General features: G+C 45.9%; 1 protein-coding gene across 2 annotated transcripts in view; it reads left to right on the top strand.

Annotated features, from left to right (window-relative positions):
* Positions 1-16,436, top strand: part of LOC135903762 (motile sperm domain-containing protein 2-like) — a 66,999-nt gene that overhangs the window by 43,842 nt on the left and 6,721 nt on the right. Inside the window, exons 8-13 of one of the 2 annotated variants that reach the window (XM_070531602.1) lie at positions 828-896; positions 4,126-4,298; positions 10,285-10,387; positions 12,307-12,403; positions 13,484-13,610; positions 14,320-14,533. In XM_070531602.1, the coding sequence (XP_070387703.1) occupies positions 828-896; positions 4,126-4,298; positions 10,285-10,387; positions 12,307-12,403; positions 13,484-13,610; positions 14,320-14,533 (783 nt within the window). The remainder of the gene's footprint in view (positions 1-827; positions 897-4,125; positions 4,299-10,284; positions 10,388-12,306; positions 12,404-13,483; positions 13,611-14,319; positions 14,534-16,436) is intronic. The other variant, XM_070531603.1, reaches the window with a different exon arrangement.

The raw sequence follows: 16,436 nt of genomic DNA, 5'->3' as shown, positions 1-16,436 counted from the left end.
AGGAGGTTTGTTTGCGAAAGCTGACTGCCTGACGTCGTGCTCCCTCTCAAGTTTTTCATTTCTTCCACGTCTGAGAACTCGCCACAGTCGTAATGACCGAGTTCAGAGCTGGTGCAGTCGCTTGAAGGCGCGCAGAGGAATTATGCGCTGAAGGAAAGAAAAGAAAGACGATCTGGCGTCGTCGTCGCCTTTCTCGTCTTTGTTTTGATTCTCGTGTTCCGATGCCATGCGCGCGCAACTAAGACGACATCTTGGAAGCTCGAATGTGAATCGGTAAGCGACCAAGCACCGCTCCAAGCCACTGCTCGGTTGTTGGTTTCCTTGTGCGATTGCGATGCACAGCCGCATGCCTAGCGATTGCGGTTAAGTCTGCGAGATCGCCGTAAATCTGGCATGCTGTGGCGATTTGCTGCTTCATCAGTGCGCTTTCTTGCGTCATGCTGGGTGTCGCTATTGGCTTCGCCCATAACACGCCTTCACTGATATGACATCGTGACAGTTGTATAGACTTTCAGAGCTATGTCACCAGAGCTAAGTGTTAACAATAATAAATATGACCTTAAACGATAAGTATGCCTGCATTTCTGCAAATTGTTCCGTGTCATGTATAGGAGGTGTGAAAATATACGCGATGAATTTTGTGACGTTATTTTGCTCTTCCGTGCCAAGACAGCTAGTGTCGATTACTTGTTAAAGAGTGAAAATGATTTTCCTTGCTGCCTTGTTTGTTGGAGATGTTTACATATACCAGGTGTTTGGAGATGATTTCCCGCCTTGTCATCGTTTTCTTTCTCATTATTTCTTTTAATTTTCTTGCCTGCCAACAGGTAAAGCTTCCCTTCCGGGAGTACACATGGGACGATGTGGACTTCATTATCAACCACGCCAGTGCTGAAGTGAGTTGCTAGTTTTTAGTTTCCTTGTATCGACACAAAGAAGCCGAGCGCTTAATCCTGCAGTGTCGGGCTTACTGGAGAAGTCACGCTGAACTTACTTTGATTTGGATTTCACGCGTGTCACTTACGACGGGTAGAAAACGGAGGGAGTTGCAAGAAGTGTTTCATAAAAGTTACGCGTGCTGTAAGACTATAACCACCAAAATAAAAACGCGAGGCATTGTTTTGAACTCATTCAAGTGATTGAATCAGAGTTGGAGAATGCGGATCCCATATGAACCAAGGGTATATCATTGTACTCCTTATTAACTTCTTGTATAAAATTAGCTTTAATGATGAAAGGACAGAGCAGAAATTTCGCCGAATGTAACCTAGCATTCGGTTAGTATTTTTGATTGCGTTATCTATGTGTAAAGGCCAGGAACGTGTTGAGGTTATATGGACGCGTAAGTGCCTATAAGAAGTTACGACTTGAAAAGCAGTTCCATTGCCAGGATTCTCGCGCCGTCACAGTCCGTCTTGTGCTAAGATAGCTGCGCATGTTCTGCTACAGCACATGTCGCCGCGGGACCCTTCTTGACGCCATTCTTGCATTGCGTAAAGCGTTTGTTCACGTTACTGGTCATGCTAATGTATACGGAATTACATTCCACGCATGGTATATTGTACGCACAATGGATAATTTGCGATGTCTCCGCAACGCCTAGACATTCGTGAGATGATGTCTCAGCTTGGTGTTTGGTACGTTGGTTTCGTTCGGCTTTATTTGTGGCACATGGGGGCTTGGTTGTGCGCACTATAGCTTTACTTTTTCCGTGCTATGAATTACACTTATCAATTGTTAGTGCTTCTTAACGGGCTTTTCACCAGGTATTGGCATTGCAGACAGACAAACGAGGGGCGTGGATCACGTGGTGACGATTGTGTCATGGTATTAAACCGCATGTACTGTGCGAAAACACCTCAAATACCAAACGAAGATCCGTGTGCCATTAATGCTTCTAGAGGGAGCCCCCCTCCCTGCCAGGGAATCAAGATGCCACGCGTAAACGCCTCTGCGTTGGATGCAATGCCTCCAACGTCACAAATTAGGGCACGCCGCTTCGGTCAACCATGCTGAATTGTGCCGCACTGAAAACAAAAAAAAAAGGGGGAGAGAGAAAAAAACAATGGAGGCGGGGCTCGTGACGTAAGCGTGACGTTTCCTTTGGTACCGGTATCGGATGAGGTAGGAAAAGAATGTTGCTTGCGGACGATAGTCAAGGTGAAGGGAGAGAGTGTGTATATGTTATTGAAGCCAGCCTCCTGTTATCATGGTAGTGTTACATTGAAATTCCTTTAATCTTCTCTAATAATGAACTAATATAAAGAAATGCTTCTGTAAAGCGCTCTCGAGAAAGCGTTCTATAACTTCCAGTATAAAGCAAAACCTCAACATCGTATCTCCTGGCCTTCCGAAGTAAAAACTTCGAGTACACATTCTACTTCAGGTCGCATTTTATCTTCATCTTGATATGTTTCTTAAGTAGCGTTGTGAGAGTGCTTGTTTGCACTAGCCAGTTCATAATAGACGAAAGATGTCAGGAAGAAGTGCTTGGAAGGCTTGAAACTTGCATTTACGATGAGGTATGTTGAATGCGGTCCACCGTTAGAGGGAGCACATGATTGCAGAACCCGTCCGGATTTTTGCCTCTGGCAAGTGTACAACCACCTATAGTCGGATACATCTCGAGTCTGTAGTGAAGCCCCGACCACGCCACCATAACCGCCAATCACTGCTCCGCTGCGAGGCTTGAAATAGTTCGTGTTTCAAACTTTTCCTGTTACCTAAATAAGGCGGTAACCACAAAAATAAAATAATAAGCGCGCCATTTTGTACGTTTTCACTCTTCCTTTAGTGGAACGGTGAAAGCCTAATTCTTTATTGAACTGATATGAAACACTTGCTTCGCTGGAGCTATTCATTGTCAAATTTCACTTCAATTGGCAGTGAAGTTTCAGGAGTAAAACGGATCAGCAGTGAGATTAACTGTACAACTCTACCACAGACTTTTGAAGAGTGAAATGCTCAGTCTCCACAAAATTTGTCCATGTCTGTTGCACACCTCATCGCTTCCGCCGATGAAACGGCTCTTCAAGAGCAGGAGATGCTCCGGAGGTATCAAGTACGACTCCATCTTGAAATGGGCTCATGACGACAATTTTGTCTGCTTCTGTGATTGGCAGGCAGAGTAACAAACTAGCGCGGTCCGTATGGCTTGGTCGCCAACTGCTGTTTTTATTTAAAGTCGCAGCCTACTATAGAATTGAAGCATATAACATGTAGTTATTAACTGTGTCACCCTTCCACACACCTGTGTAATGCATTGACACTACTTCTGCAAGTACTTTCAGCGGGAGCACCCGCAAAGTGAGAGGCGCACGTTCAAGTGCATCCTTTAACAGTGGACCAGACTGTACCTTCCTGAATGCGCAGATTTCACGTACCTAGAAAGATCCACTTTCCCGGAAACGTTCCACCAAGGTGTCCAAGAGTGGCGTTCCGCTACCTGCATTGTAAATTTAAAGAATGGTTCCGCGTTCCCCGATGACTGTGCTTTCTGACTACAGCACATGCGCAATTGTTCACGTGCTAAAGGAACTGCTGTGGATTCAGCTGAAATGAGTGGATCTTAGCTATTATTTGTTTCATTTTTATGCTCAATCATTACGCGTATAGTACATGCGCAAGCAGCAGTACCGATTGGGAGTAGGGTATCGTTTATGTATGACAAATTTTAAAGACGTGCCACCGCCACGATGCCATGTAAAATATAGCCGAAATTAAAATAAGCGCAGTGGAGTCATCACCACCTCGGTGGCTGCTTCAGTGGCCATGGTGGTCCTCTGCTTAGCACCAGGTCGTGAGTCCAATTCTCACCCGCAGTGGCCGCATCCCATTATGGTGGAGCGCAGACAAGCTGATCTGCTCTTCGTCTTGTGTACAAACTAGAGTGTACCAAGTGGTCGAAGGAAATCCATAGAGCCCTGCACTGCGGCGTCAATCAATCAATCAATCAATCAATCAATCAATCAATCAATCAATCAATCAATCAATCAATCAATCAATCAATCAATCAATCAATCAATCAATCAATCAATCAATCAATCAATCAATCAATCAATCAATCAATGGACCTGTCTGTGCCTTTTCCTTCTCTTGTTTGTGTTCGTGCCTTGAACGCGGCAGGTTCAGCCAGCCGATGTTGAGCCGTGTCTCAGCCGCGCATCGCTGGCGCAGGTGATTCGCGAGCGAATTCCACGGACGCCAGCCATCGAGGAGTTCTACCGGAGCCGGTTCGGCATGTTCACGGTGCGCAGCAGCGCCGACACCGACGACCACGCAGCGCTCATCAAAGTCGAGTGCGTATGGCGGACCACGCTTGCGCCCGAACTCACGCGGCGTATGCAAGCGGCGACGTTTATCATACGTGTACGAGCGGTGGCAGAAAGCAGTTCGGGCGCTGCAGTCGCTCACGCGCAATAGCAATTCGCATGTAGAGTGAGCGCCGCCGAGCGCCTTTTCGAGTAATTATTTATCGCGGTGTGTGCATTCTAATGTGACTCGTTAAACACGAGCCACGAGCTTTCCTGCTTCAGATTTCGTCTCCTCACAACACTTGAGTGCCCTGCTTAAACTTTAAGCCAGAGTGACGTGCTTAATACATTTTGTTACCTGGCATGTGGCTCACGGAGTAAACGGATCTTGCCATCTCGATATGTAATTTGCGGGAAATTAAGCTAACGCCTTATGTTAGGTTATGTTTATGGCCTATGGCAGTTTGTGTCTGTACATCACAGTGCATCTTTGCAGCAATCGAATGCCAGTCGTTCAACACTACATTTATCACAAAGCTTTCTGCGTTACATAGAATAACATCAGCACGTAACGAACTAGCGCCCCCTATAGGGGCCGCGAGCGCAAGACGCCATTTTTTCTTCCCTATGTAAGGCTGCATTCAGTGAATTAGAATTAACGCAGGGATGTAGACTCTACTGGCCCAACCATGCGTCGCGCATGGTTGGACCATGCGTCATGCAGCCGAGCATTGAGGTTTGGCCAGTTAGAATGCAGGCGAGAGCTTGCACGGAGAAGGAACGCACGGAAGTAAACATTTCACCAAAGTGGCTATAATGCTTTCGTATTCCCACACGTAAGCGTTCTTAAGTGTGTGTGCCGAATTTGTTGTTTCATACTGGGAGAGCCAAATCTAGTTGAAGTGCAGGTATAAACCCATCAACGTAAAGGAACGTTTGCACGCGCGGTATACATTTAGGTGGTACTGATATCGCGGGTGTTTATCTTGGCCATGGCGGCCGCATTTCGATGGGGGCGAAATTCGGTGCACGTTAAAGACGCCCAGGCGTCTTCTACTACGGCGTGCCTCATAATCAGGTCGTGGTTCTGGCACGTAAGACCCCAGAATATTTTTATCGGGGGTGTTTGGGGATAGGTCCAACATCATATCGTGGGGACGATTCTTGCGTCTTTTTCTCTTTCACTTTCGTTTTTTTATTGTATGTGCGGGGGAGGGGGAGTGTATGTGTGTGTGTGGGGGGGGGTCATGATTATGCTCACCAATTGGTTGTACACAGTGGTCTTTTCTTCACTGCTTGCGTTGTCGCCGGAATGTTGAATTTCAAATGTATGCTTGTTGCTGAACCTGGTAAATTTTTGAAGGTTACAGTTGACATCATGCTAATGGGTTTCTACATACAAAACAATTAATTAAGAAGTAAACTCCGAGAAAGACTAGCATGAAGAGGAGAAATCTAACTAGCAATTCACATAGAAATCATTCTAAGTAGCAAGTAAGCTGTGATAACATGTTGGGCTTGTGGAAAAGTAATTTTCCAAGCCCAACAAAGTTTACCACATTGAGTCTAGAACGAACTACTTATTTGTTTCACGTGGATCTTTTATTCGGTCTTGTGGTAACAGCTTTTCACGGCCTTAGCCTACAAGTGGGAAGGCAGGGGAATTCACTGCTGCAAAGCTCGGCAGACGTGGGCGAACTATGTATAGGGACGGTGGTTCTGAAGGGCTTCCGTTCTGACGTGTTCATCCATTGGCAGGAGATGCTGTGGGGCCTAGTGTGAGGGATGATCGAATGGCACGAAGTCGGGGAATATTGCGGACGCAAATATCGAGCCATTTCAGATGGAAGAGTTCTTTGCGCGTCATTTCTATTACGTGCGGCTTACGGGTTCGCTGCATTTAAGCATTTCCTGTGCCGAATTCCAGTATTGTCGCAGTCAGGGAGTTGGGCGTCAACAACGAAGTTTACAATATATTAGTCGCGACACCTCAAACGAACGAATTAATTCTGCGCGATTTTGCCTAGTATGTGCTGGCAAAACATTTGGCATAACGAGAAAATCTCTGACAGGTCGGAAAGGTTTTCACGAACAAAGCGACGTGGACCGGCACGATTTTGCCTTACACATTTGTGAGCTTACACAATGGCGATTAAATGGTAGTTAGGTTCACTCTGCTTCTGCGGCAAACCAAAATATGCTCCAAAATTCATAGGTCCTACAGAACTGTTTGTGGAAAGCGAAAATTAATTTTTCACCAACTTCATGCAAGGAGACATGGCCGCGTTTGAAACCGACGGTGTTGCAAGCTATGATCCATGCACCTGTTTTCAACCTCTTGTTTCTTGAACCGCATTGTAGCAGCGGCTGCCCCATGTACTACCGCCAGTTTTTTTCTCCCTTGTATAATACTCTGTAGTCTGGTATTCAATGTTATGGCACTGCTTGCACTCTCTCTGGTCACGCTGGCTAACCTGAACGCCTGCTATAGTGAGTATCAAATCCATTTTTCAGAAAGTTATATTTGTTTAGTGTGCTGATTACTTAGACGATGATCAGTGATCATTGCCGACGTTAGGTGAACGCGAGTGCGTCACTATTAATTTTTGTTAGAAACTAACCGTTACAGCCATCGTAAAGACCCGGAGGTCTCCCTCCCTCCTAACTACTCCAAGAAAGAAATATTGTTGGGCTGAGTGCATTCCCATTAGGATTTGGTGCCCAGCTTTCCATTACGTCAAAGTTCCCCCCAAAAGGGGTGCCACCCATTGTGTGCATCAAAATTCTTTTTTTTCGTCATACTTTGATAATTATGTACCTTGTTGAATACACCTTACTTTCGTCGGTAAGATTGTCGCGCTTGTACCATACCTGTAGTAGAACTGTGTAGGTTTGCTTGCCGTACTGCGAAAGGATGCGCGGCACGGGTTACACTGAAGACTAGAAGCACAGGATGGACTTTGTAGATACGGTCAGTGGGATACCCTTACAAAGGATTTTGGATACTCGGCGCGAATAAAATCTGCTCCCTGTGGAAAGCAAGGTGTTCTTTATGCTTAACCAAACAGCACAAATGACGCTGCAAGCAGTTTGCACTAATGTCATGTGAATATCGGAGTACTTCTCAGCGCGGAAATTCGCAATGGCAAAGCGTGGTTAGAATCGGCGATGACTTGCTGGATATGTCTGCTACTTTGGGAAAGAACGGAGTTTCTACTTCTGTGCCAGCACAGAAAGGATGTCGTTCTTTGCTTAGTTTTTTTATGATTCTGACCTACAAATGAAATCATTGTGTACTGACAACGTCATTAAACATTGTTTAACTGCGCGAACAAACGGACCATTCGCTAATATCTACCAACTCGCCCAACAACTTCTTCTAGACGTCATTAAACCAGCGCTGAGCGCTGTTTTGTTTCGCTTGCTGCTTTCGAGACTAATATTGTGTAGTATTTAGCAAAATTATTTTTACTCAGATTTACTTTCAATACAGCTTACAGCTGTTCCTGGACGAAAGACGAAAGACGGATACCCGGACGAAAGACGAAAGGAAGTACACAACACGAGCGCAACACGAGCTCGTCCGGGTTGCGCTGCCCACACACAGGAACATGTTCAATCACCAATTCGCCCAGCTTGCCGTCTTAATTACATTAGATGTGCCACGTAGTCCACAACTTCTGTGTTAGTCCCAGCATGAAGTTCCCCATCTCTGTCTGCACATGCTGCTACACCAGCGTCCGTGGGCCCAATTATGTATCGTATCCTCCGTTGGTGCGATTTCTGTTTGATTTTTGTCCGATGGAAGCACTGAATTATTTTGTTACAGCATCTCAGTGTGCTCTGTGACCTAGTCACCTAATGGTAAGCTGCAGGACACAAAGTAGCAGGGGGGACGGCAATAATATACGTTCAATATACGTAGCACACGTATTCCATGTCAAAAGTCCAACTGCGCTGTGCAGCTTGTACGACTTCTCATGCCTTAGAAAAGGTGGCAAAAAATTCGACGTTATTGGACAGCGCCCCGTGCTTTCCTTACAGACGAAGTACATATACAACTGTGAATTTAACCTAAAAAAAAATCTTGGGGCCTCAGTTCTGAGCGTTTTATTTTCGGTGGAGGGTCTCGAACGTTTAATTCCTTGGATGAAAAGGACGAATGTGTGTTTTTTTTCCTTCGGCCAAGTCGCTTTGTAGATGGCGAAACAAAAAATAACGACATTGCAGACGAAATGAAATGACACTACAAAATAAATTGCCAAATAAGGACTTTGAAAGACATTATTTCGACGTAAATTTGCGACAACATGCTTCGGATGTTGCATGAAGCAGGTGCCTCTGGCGCCTACCAACGAGATATCTGATGCGATGGTCACGTCTAGCTCGAAGCGGCATATATAGAGTTTCACTCTATGCGTATTCCTATGGGTGGGCAGCGCAACCCGGACGAAGGACCAAAGGAAGTAGACGACACGAGCGCATACTTCATTTTGTGCTTCGTCCGGGTTGCGCTGCCCACCCGTAGGAACATGTTCTATCACCAACTCGGCCAGCCAGCTGTTTTAATTCACTCTATGCTTGGCGCCCCGCGATTGGGCTTCGCGATGGCATTTAGGCTGCGCTGAAGTGACAGAGCATGATGAGATGAAGCTATGTTGGAGAACCAACTGTCGCAAGATAAACTTTTGAACCTCAGCATGCTTCTCTGCCCTAAAGCGTGGCAGCTTTGAACGTTTGAGCATTAAAATTGAACGTATGCCACATTTCAATGCGACAACGGCATGAATCACGTTGCTTATCAATTGGCTTAACGTTATAAAAATTTGTTTCCATAAGATGCGCATGCGACATGGACAATCTCAAAGTCAACAGTTGTTGTATTGTTACGACATGGACTACACGGGACGTGTTTTATTTGTAAGAAAACATGTTCACGTTGGGACGCCTTTCCTTTCCGGTTAAGTTGTTTGTTTCATTCCATTTTGCGTCTTCTACTTTTATGCGTTTCCCGTCTTTTACCTTCCACTTCAGCTTAATAAACTTTAGAGTTGTTTGAACAACTACAGCGCTAGCCTTGTCAAAGTGTTAGAAGGATTCTTTTTCTCATTGAGGAAGTGAAAAAATTTCCCTCGGATATCTCGCAAGTGATAAGTTCCATGATTCGTAGTAAATGAACATGTATGAGCACAGGCTGGCTTTTATTTCGAACTTTCAACATGTGCTTCGATGTGATAAATACATGAAACATAATTAGTGGTATCATGCAGACGTAACCGATCGCTGATAGCCATTTACCCTGCCAATAGTACCTGTTTGATTAAGTAATACAGCGAATAAGTGGGATTTGTCCTGCCATGACGATGTTATAGCAAGGCTTAGCAAAAAATAAAGTGGTACGTGAAGCTCAGATCTATCGTAAAGTCCTGTATGGCATACCAAGGGTATACACAGACGAGATGCTAAAACTGTGAAGTGCACTGGGAAAGCAATATCCTTATCAAATGAACTTGAGAGCAAATAGATTTATACAGGCGCCCTGTTGATTGCTGTGTCTTTGCACAGGGTTCTACTTTTGTTTTGTCCACAGAAGGTACAGACTGCCTACCGACAGAGGTCAACCGGTCAATTCCTTTCGTTCTTTTGGTGTCCGTAGACATCTGAACGACCCTTCTTTTTTGTGCAGAAAGTCCGTTTCGTATAGAAATACATCAAACAAAAGTGCTAAGCTACAAGTCCGCAACCTGAGACGTTCCAGTAAACCAATCTCAGACTTTCCAGCACTGGGCCTAAACAATTGTAAAACCCATACCACCAAACAAATGTGAAATGCGACTCAAGTTTTTCCGACGAGCTACGCAGTCGTGCAGTGCCCGCGGCGGAACATTTCTTTGTTCTGCCTCGGTCTCATCATCTCCGGTAATATCGTATTCGATGGTTTTTGAGCTGTCTGCCACACTTGCACTCCAGTCTTTTGACTAGGGTTCTTTTTTCTGTCTTACCGGATTTTGTTGCTCGGACCGGATGACAGGCCTGACACCGACCTCGTGTTTGGTGCCGAAGAGCCTGACCTCAACAAGCATGCAGGGAGCTTGGTACTCACAAACACCTCGGACAGCCACGTCGCGTTCAAGGTACGGTGCTCTTTTGCCTTCATTTTACACTTAGGAACAGCGCTGACTGCACAAGACTAACTTTCAGGCCAATAAAGTCGGCAGTGAGCAATATTTAAGCGCAGATTGAGTATGGCCAGCGAAGAAGAAGAAAACACGCTGCAATAAAACTTTGGTTTGGGCTACTTCATTTATTCGAAAGCATAGGCCACATAGCACGCAAAAAAAAAAAGCGCACGTAAAACAAGACGTTCTGTTTATCGCGTGGTGCTTGACGTATATTTTCAAAAAGAAGACATTTGAGGTAGTGTGGTTTGAATAGTGAAATTTAAGAATTTTATCTAATACGAACATTCCAGAAAAACTACTTTTGTATATTGAATCGAATACCCAATATTTTCGCATTTTTAAAGCGACTGAAGAAAGGTTGCACGGAGCGCATTTGGTAAACAAACCTCGTTCACATTATTTCATACATGTAATATCATTTACAAGTAACTTTCGGTTGGTCCAGCACCTTATATTTCACAAAAAGCTGAAAGGTGATATAACTGAAATGGGATGACGTCTTGGTTATCGTGGTGGTTACAGGTAAAAAAAAAAAACATGCACGCCAGCAGGTGCACGAGGGGCGTCGTGTTCGTCGAAGTGTAGTACTACGAATATGCAGCATCGCACATTGGTTTAAAGGGATACAGATGTGGTGGCCTTCGCCAAGACACAAAGAAAAGAAGATTTGTGATGATTTGTACACATGCGGTTGAAACGCTGATTGATAACAGCAACCCAAGGTGGCAAAAATAAAGTTGCACTTGATATTAGGCGAGCGCATTTATCAAAGTAACACGCACTCACGAGCATCTTCCGTTGTACGACACATCCTTAAAACAGCCTAGACGACGGATGGCGAAATTAGAGAACCTGACAGAAGCTACTGTGTCCTCACTGATACCGTAATTTAGAAATTATGTTTGCAGAGTTTGCAAAAGCGCCAATTCTGCGTCATTCTATTGCGGAATTGCTAGGGAGCACCGGAGGATAATTTCGATGATACCTCCGGTCAAAGCTTTATTATGCGAAGCATATTACGAGGGCTCAACCCAGCTCCTCAGGCGCGGCGGTGACCATGAAATCACGTGACACCGTGACGTCACGACAGAGGAGAAGTGGCTTTGGCTCAACTCTTGCAAGACGGGCTGGGTGGGAATCGAACCAGGGTCTCCGGAGTGTGGGACGGAGACGCTACCACTGAGCCACGAGTACAACGCTTCAAAGCGGTACAAAAGCGCCTCTAGTGAATGCGGTGTTGCCTTAGAAACGCGCTGTTTCTAAGGCGTGCGTCTCTTGCTCAGGCGCACATTTCGTTGCCGCGCCGAACGCTGCTTTGCTCGACGCTCACCGCGTCCAATGCGGGGCGCGTAGTCGCTGCCCTGTAGCCCATTGTCTTACACCCCTTGGCGGGTCGACGGGAACGCTGTCGCGTTCCACTCTTGAAGGCGAAGAAGTAATGCATGAGTTGTTTCTTCGTCTAGCCGAACCAAATATAGCCAAGCAACAGCAGTTCACCAGGCTAAACAGTGGTTCAACAACTAAAATAAAGGCTAGTATGCTTCGCATCCTGGGCTTAACCTTACCTAAGCCACAGCCATTTTTTTTTCCAGAGTCGCCAGTCTGCAAAATAATGTCAAATCTGACCAATAGTAGAAGCTCAATCGCCATTTCAGATGGTGCATATAACTGCTGAGAGAAGAATTTCAGCAGAAATGTGTAACATCGCCTAAGGGAACTGTCGGTCAAATGGATCGATTTCCACCGGTGCGGTGGCGAAAGAGTGATAACATCAATATGCATTTCTTCCTCTTTAAGCGTGATATTACATCATGACGGTGCCCCGTCGAGAAAGAAATGGGCAAGCCATTCTCTGTCGATCTTATTTTCAGATTAAGACAAATAACATCGATGGATACAAGGTAAAGCCATTCTTCGGGATCATTCCTCTTAACAGCACCGTGAGCGTCAGTGTGGCCCAAAATCCAGGTAAACGAAAACGTGAGCGCATGCATCGTTGCACCCGAAAGGCGACATTTCTTAAAGGAGTCATTTTGCATGCGGGAATTTAAACAGAAAAACGAAAGAACTTGCGTCTAGCGTGCGCTTATGGCAAGCTTGCTTGCGATTTCAGGAGTGTGGCATTGCACTGCTGAGTTGAACGTCGAGGGTTCGTTCTCGGCCGCAGCAGCCGCATCAATATGGGGACGAAATGACAAAAAACGCTTGCTCAGAATAATTTCGGAGACCCCCACTTCGGCGTGCCTCATAATCAAATCGTTGTTTTGTGACGTAAAATTCCACGAATTTAATTCTATAATTGACTGCGATTTAATGAAACACAGTGATCATTAACGGCAAAATTTTAATGAAGACAAATCTTATACCTCGGAATCAATAACATTGAGGCCCGATTTTGTTTAGTCCAGCCTAGATACTGGACTACTCCTTTAGCATGCATCACTCTAGCTGGGCACTGCCCTCCCCCACCTTTTGCGTCCTCCCTGCCCTCCCGTCGTTCTCTAGTTAATGTGGCAGTTGGGGGGCACATTTTGATTCAGGCCCCGAAGTATTAGGCACTTTTATTAAATAAAGTTATTTTTCACTAAATATTCCTTGTACTGCTCGCTGCCTTCGTATGATAGTTATCCAACGAAATACTGGACCCTCAAATACAGATTTTGGTAGCCAATACCTGATATGTAAAATCCGTAATCTACCTGGCAGTATACTCAAAGCGGCGGAAAGCGGTGTAAGGTCACGTACACGTCGCACAATTGCCATATATGTTTTTTTTTGACGGGATAGAGTCGTAACCCAACATTTTTTTATTTGAATATATTCGGCGGTAGCCTAATGATAGCTTGTCACATGTACTTGACTACGCAGGACACGAGATAAAACGTTCACTGAACACAGACCCTTTCTTCCTTCCTGATGCAATCAACCGGTAACGCTATTGGATGAACTAACCAGTTGAACGATGTGGCTCTCTCGACACAAAAGGAAACGTCGGAGATGTCCCTCGAGGTTGAGCGCGCGTTTCCTTGATCTCTGCGTGTGGTGCAGGCTCGGAGTTCCACGCATCGGACAAGCTACTCATTATGACCACGGGCATCGAGACGCTCGAGATCAGCCCCCGCGAGCTAATTGACCACTGGAGATCCGTCGCCAAGGACAACATCAAAGAACACAGGTGAGTGGAACAAAAAAGAAGGAAGACGCTCTGCACGCTGTTCGCCACCAGCGCACTCCTCTGCCTCACGAGACGTCGCAGAACGGCGAGCAGGCCAGTGACTTTGGCGCTGTTTGTATTGCCTACAATGAAGTTGTGCCCCAGAGAGGCACTTTTGCCGCTTCGTTTCATTTTTCTCACACAGGTTAGGATCGCATGGATTGTCTTTGTCACACTGTCACTTTTGTATTGCAAGAAGCAAGAGAAGCACACAAACACACACACGCGCGCGCGCGCACACGCACACGCGCACACGCACACGCGCACGCACGCACGCACGCACACACACACACACACACGCACGCACGCACGCACGCACGCACGCGCACACACACACACACACGCACACACACACACACACACACACAAACACGCACACGCACACACCCACACAAGCACGCACACAAGCACGCACACACGCACACACACACACAAATATACACACACATGCTCGTCACGATAGTGACGAGCATATGCCTCGACCGACCATATGGGATCTACGGGTCAGATGCATGGGCTATTTATAGATTGTTCGTCGATAATTACAGCCTAATCGGTGGTGCTCGCGTATTTGCAAGATTGTACAACACTATTCGTGCGGCGACGACATTGCGAGTGTTCTGATACACGCTGGTGGTTTTTTCGCCGCATATGGCGCCACGGCAAGCAGGCTCCGCTGCGTGAACGTGTCGAGCATGGCGTCCCAGAAGCCGACGTCCGAACTGAAGGAGCTCACCTCGCGATCCGGCACCACGGGCCCCCGCCAGCCTAGCCTCGGCAAGGAGAAATCGTACCAGTCCTTCTGCCCGCCCAAGCCCTCTTCACCCGGGACCTCCTCGCAGCTCGAGGTCATCCAAGACGTCGTCGGCGACGTCCAGAGCAAGGTACGTGCGCCACGCCGCGACGAAAGGAAGCGCTCAAACGCGCCGTCAATGCTGCGTCGCTTCGCAAAAATTGGTGGTACACGAAGGCAGTAGAAGGTTCCTTTCTGAGCCGTTATTACGAGTAGAAATTCGATATCGTGTAATTGACTTCATGAATGGGGAGAAATTGGCATCCATCCGAATTGTAACACGAAGCTACAATTAGTTACGTTAGACCGCTGCTTCAAGTGCGCCCTCTGCGTCAACTCAAGTATGGAAAATGCGCACGTAATAGCGTTTCTGCTTTGTGGCATTTGTAGATTTGTCGTCTTGATGCAGACAATGAAAAAACTCGTACGCATGGGCAGTGGGGCAAAATTATACCTGCCATCAGGTTTTCTCATTGCGCTTCAGCGTTTAAATGTGAAATGGTGAATTACATATCATCATCATCAGCCCATTTTATGTCCGTTGCAGGACGAAGGCCTTTCCCTGCGATCTCCGATCGCCCCTGTCCTGCGCCAACCGATTCCAACTAGCGCTCGCGAATTTTCTAATTTCATCGCCCCACCTAGTCTTCTGTCGTCCTCAATTGCGTTTCCCTTCTCTTCGTACCCATACTGTAAACCTAATGGTCCAACGGTTATCTAACCTGCGCATTACATGACCTGTCCAGCTCCATTTTTTTTCTCTTAATGTCAGTCAGAATATCGGCTATAGCTGTTTGCTCTCTGATCCAAACTGCTCTCTTTTCCTCTTAATGTTATCCCTAACGCTATTCGTTCCATCACTCTTTTCGCGGTCCTTAACTTGTTCTCAAGCTTCTGTGTCAGTCTCCAAGTCTCTGCCCCATATGTCAGCACTGGTAAAATGCGCTGATTGCACACCTTCCTTTTCAATGATAATGGTAAGCTTCTAGTCAGGAGCTGACAATGTCTGCCGTATGTGATCCAACCAATTTTTATTCTTCTACGAATTGCCTTCTCATGATAAGGGTTTTCTGTGATTAAATCACCTAGGTAAACGTCCTTCACAGACTGTAGAGGCTGACTGGCGATCCTTAACTCTTGTTCCCTTGACAGGCTATTCATCATTATCTTTGTCTTCTGCATATTAATCTTCAGCCCCACTCTTGCGCTCTCTCTGTTTAGGTCCTCAATCATTTGTGGAAACTCGTCTGCAGTATTGCTGAATAGAACAATGTCATCGGTAAACCGAAGATTGCTGAGATATTCGCCGTCGATCCTTACTCCTAAGCCTTCTCAGTTTATTAACTTGAATACTTCGTCCATGCATGTAGTGAATAGCATGGGAGAGATTGCGTTTATTTGCCTGGCCCCTTTCTTTATAGGTATCTTCCTGCTTTTCTTGTGCAGAATTAAGGTAGCTGTGGAATCTCTGCATATATTTTCCAGGATATTTACGTAGGCGGTCTGTACTTCTTGATTACGCATTGCCTCTATGACTGCTGGTATCTCTACTGAATCAAATGCCTTTTAGTAATCTATGAAAGCTATATAGGGAGGCTGCTTGCACTCTGCGGATTTCTCGATTACCTGATCAATGACATGGATGCTATCCATTGTCGAGTATCCCTTCCTGAAGCCAGCTTGTCTGTTGGTGTTGCCCTTAATCTATTGCCAATGATCTTGGCGAATATTTTATATAATACTGGGAGTAAGCTAATGGGCCTATAATGTTTCTATTCATTAACGTCTCTTTTGTTGTGGATTAGTATAATGTTTGCATTCTTCCAGTTTGCTGGGACCGGTTCCAGTCAATAGACACTTCGTATAGGGAGCCCCCAGTTTTCCACGAATTATGTCTCTTCCATTTTTGATTAAATATACTGTTATTCCATCTTCTCCTGCCGCTCTTTCCCGTTTCGTGTCTTGCGAGGTCCTTCTAACTTATCATTCTAACT

This window comes from Dermacentor albipictus, chromosome 1, assembly GCF_038994185.2.
Source record: "Dermacentor albipictus isolate Rhodes 1998 colony chromosome 1, USDA_Dalb.pri_finalv2, whole genome shotgun sequence".
Classification (NCBI taxonomy): domain Eukaryota; kingdom Metazoa; phylum Arthropoda; class Arachnida; order Ixodida; family Ixodidae; genus Dermacentor; species Dermacentor albipictus.
The sequence above is the reverse complement of the archived record's forward strand: the minus strand, read 5'-3'. Positions and strand labels throughout refer to the sequence as shown.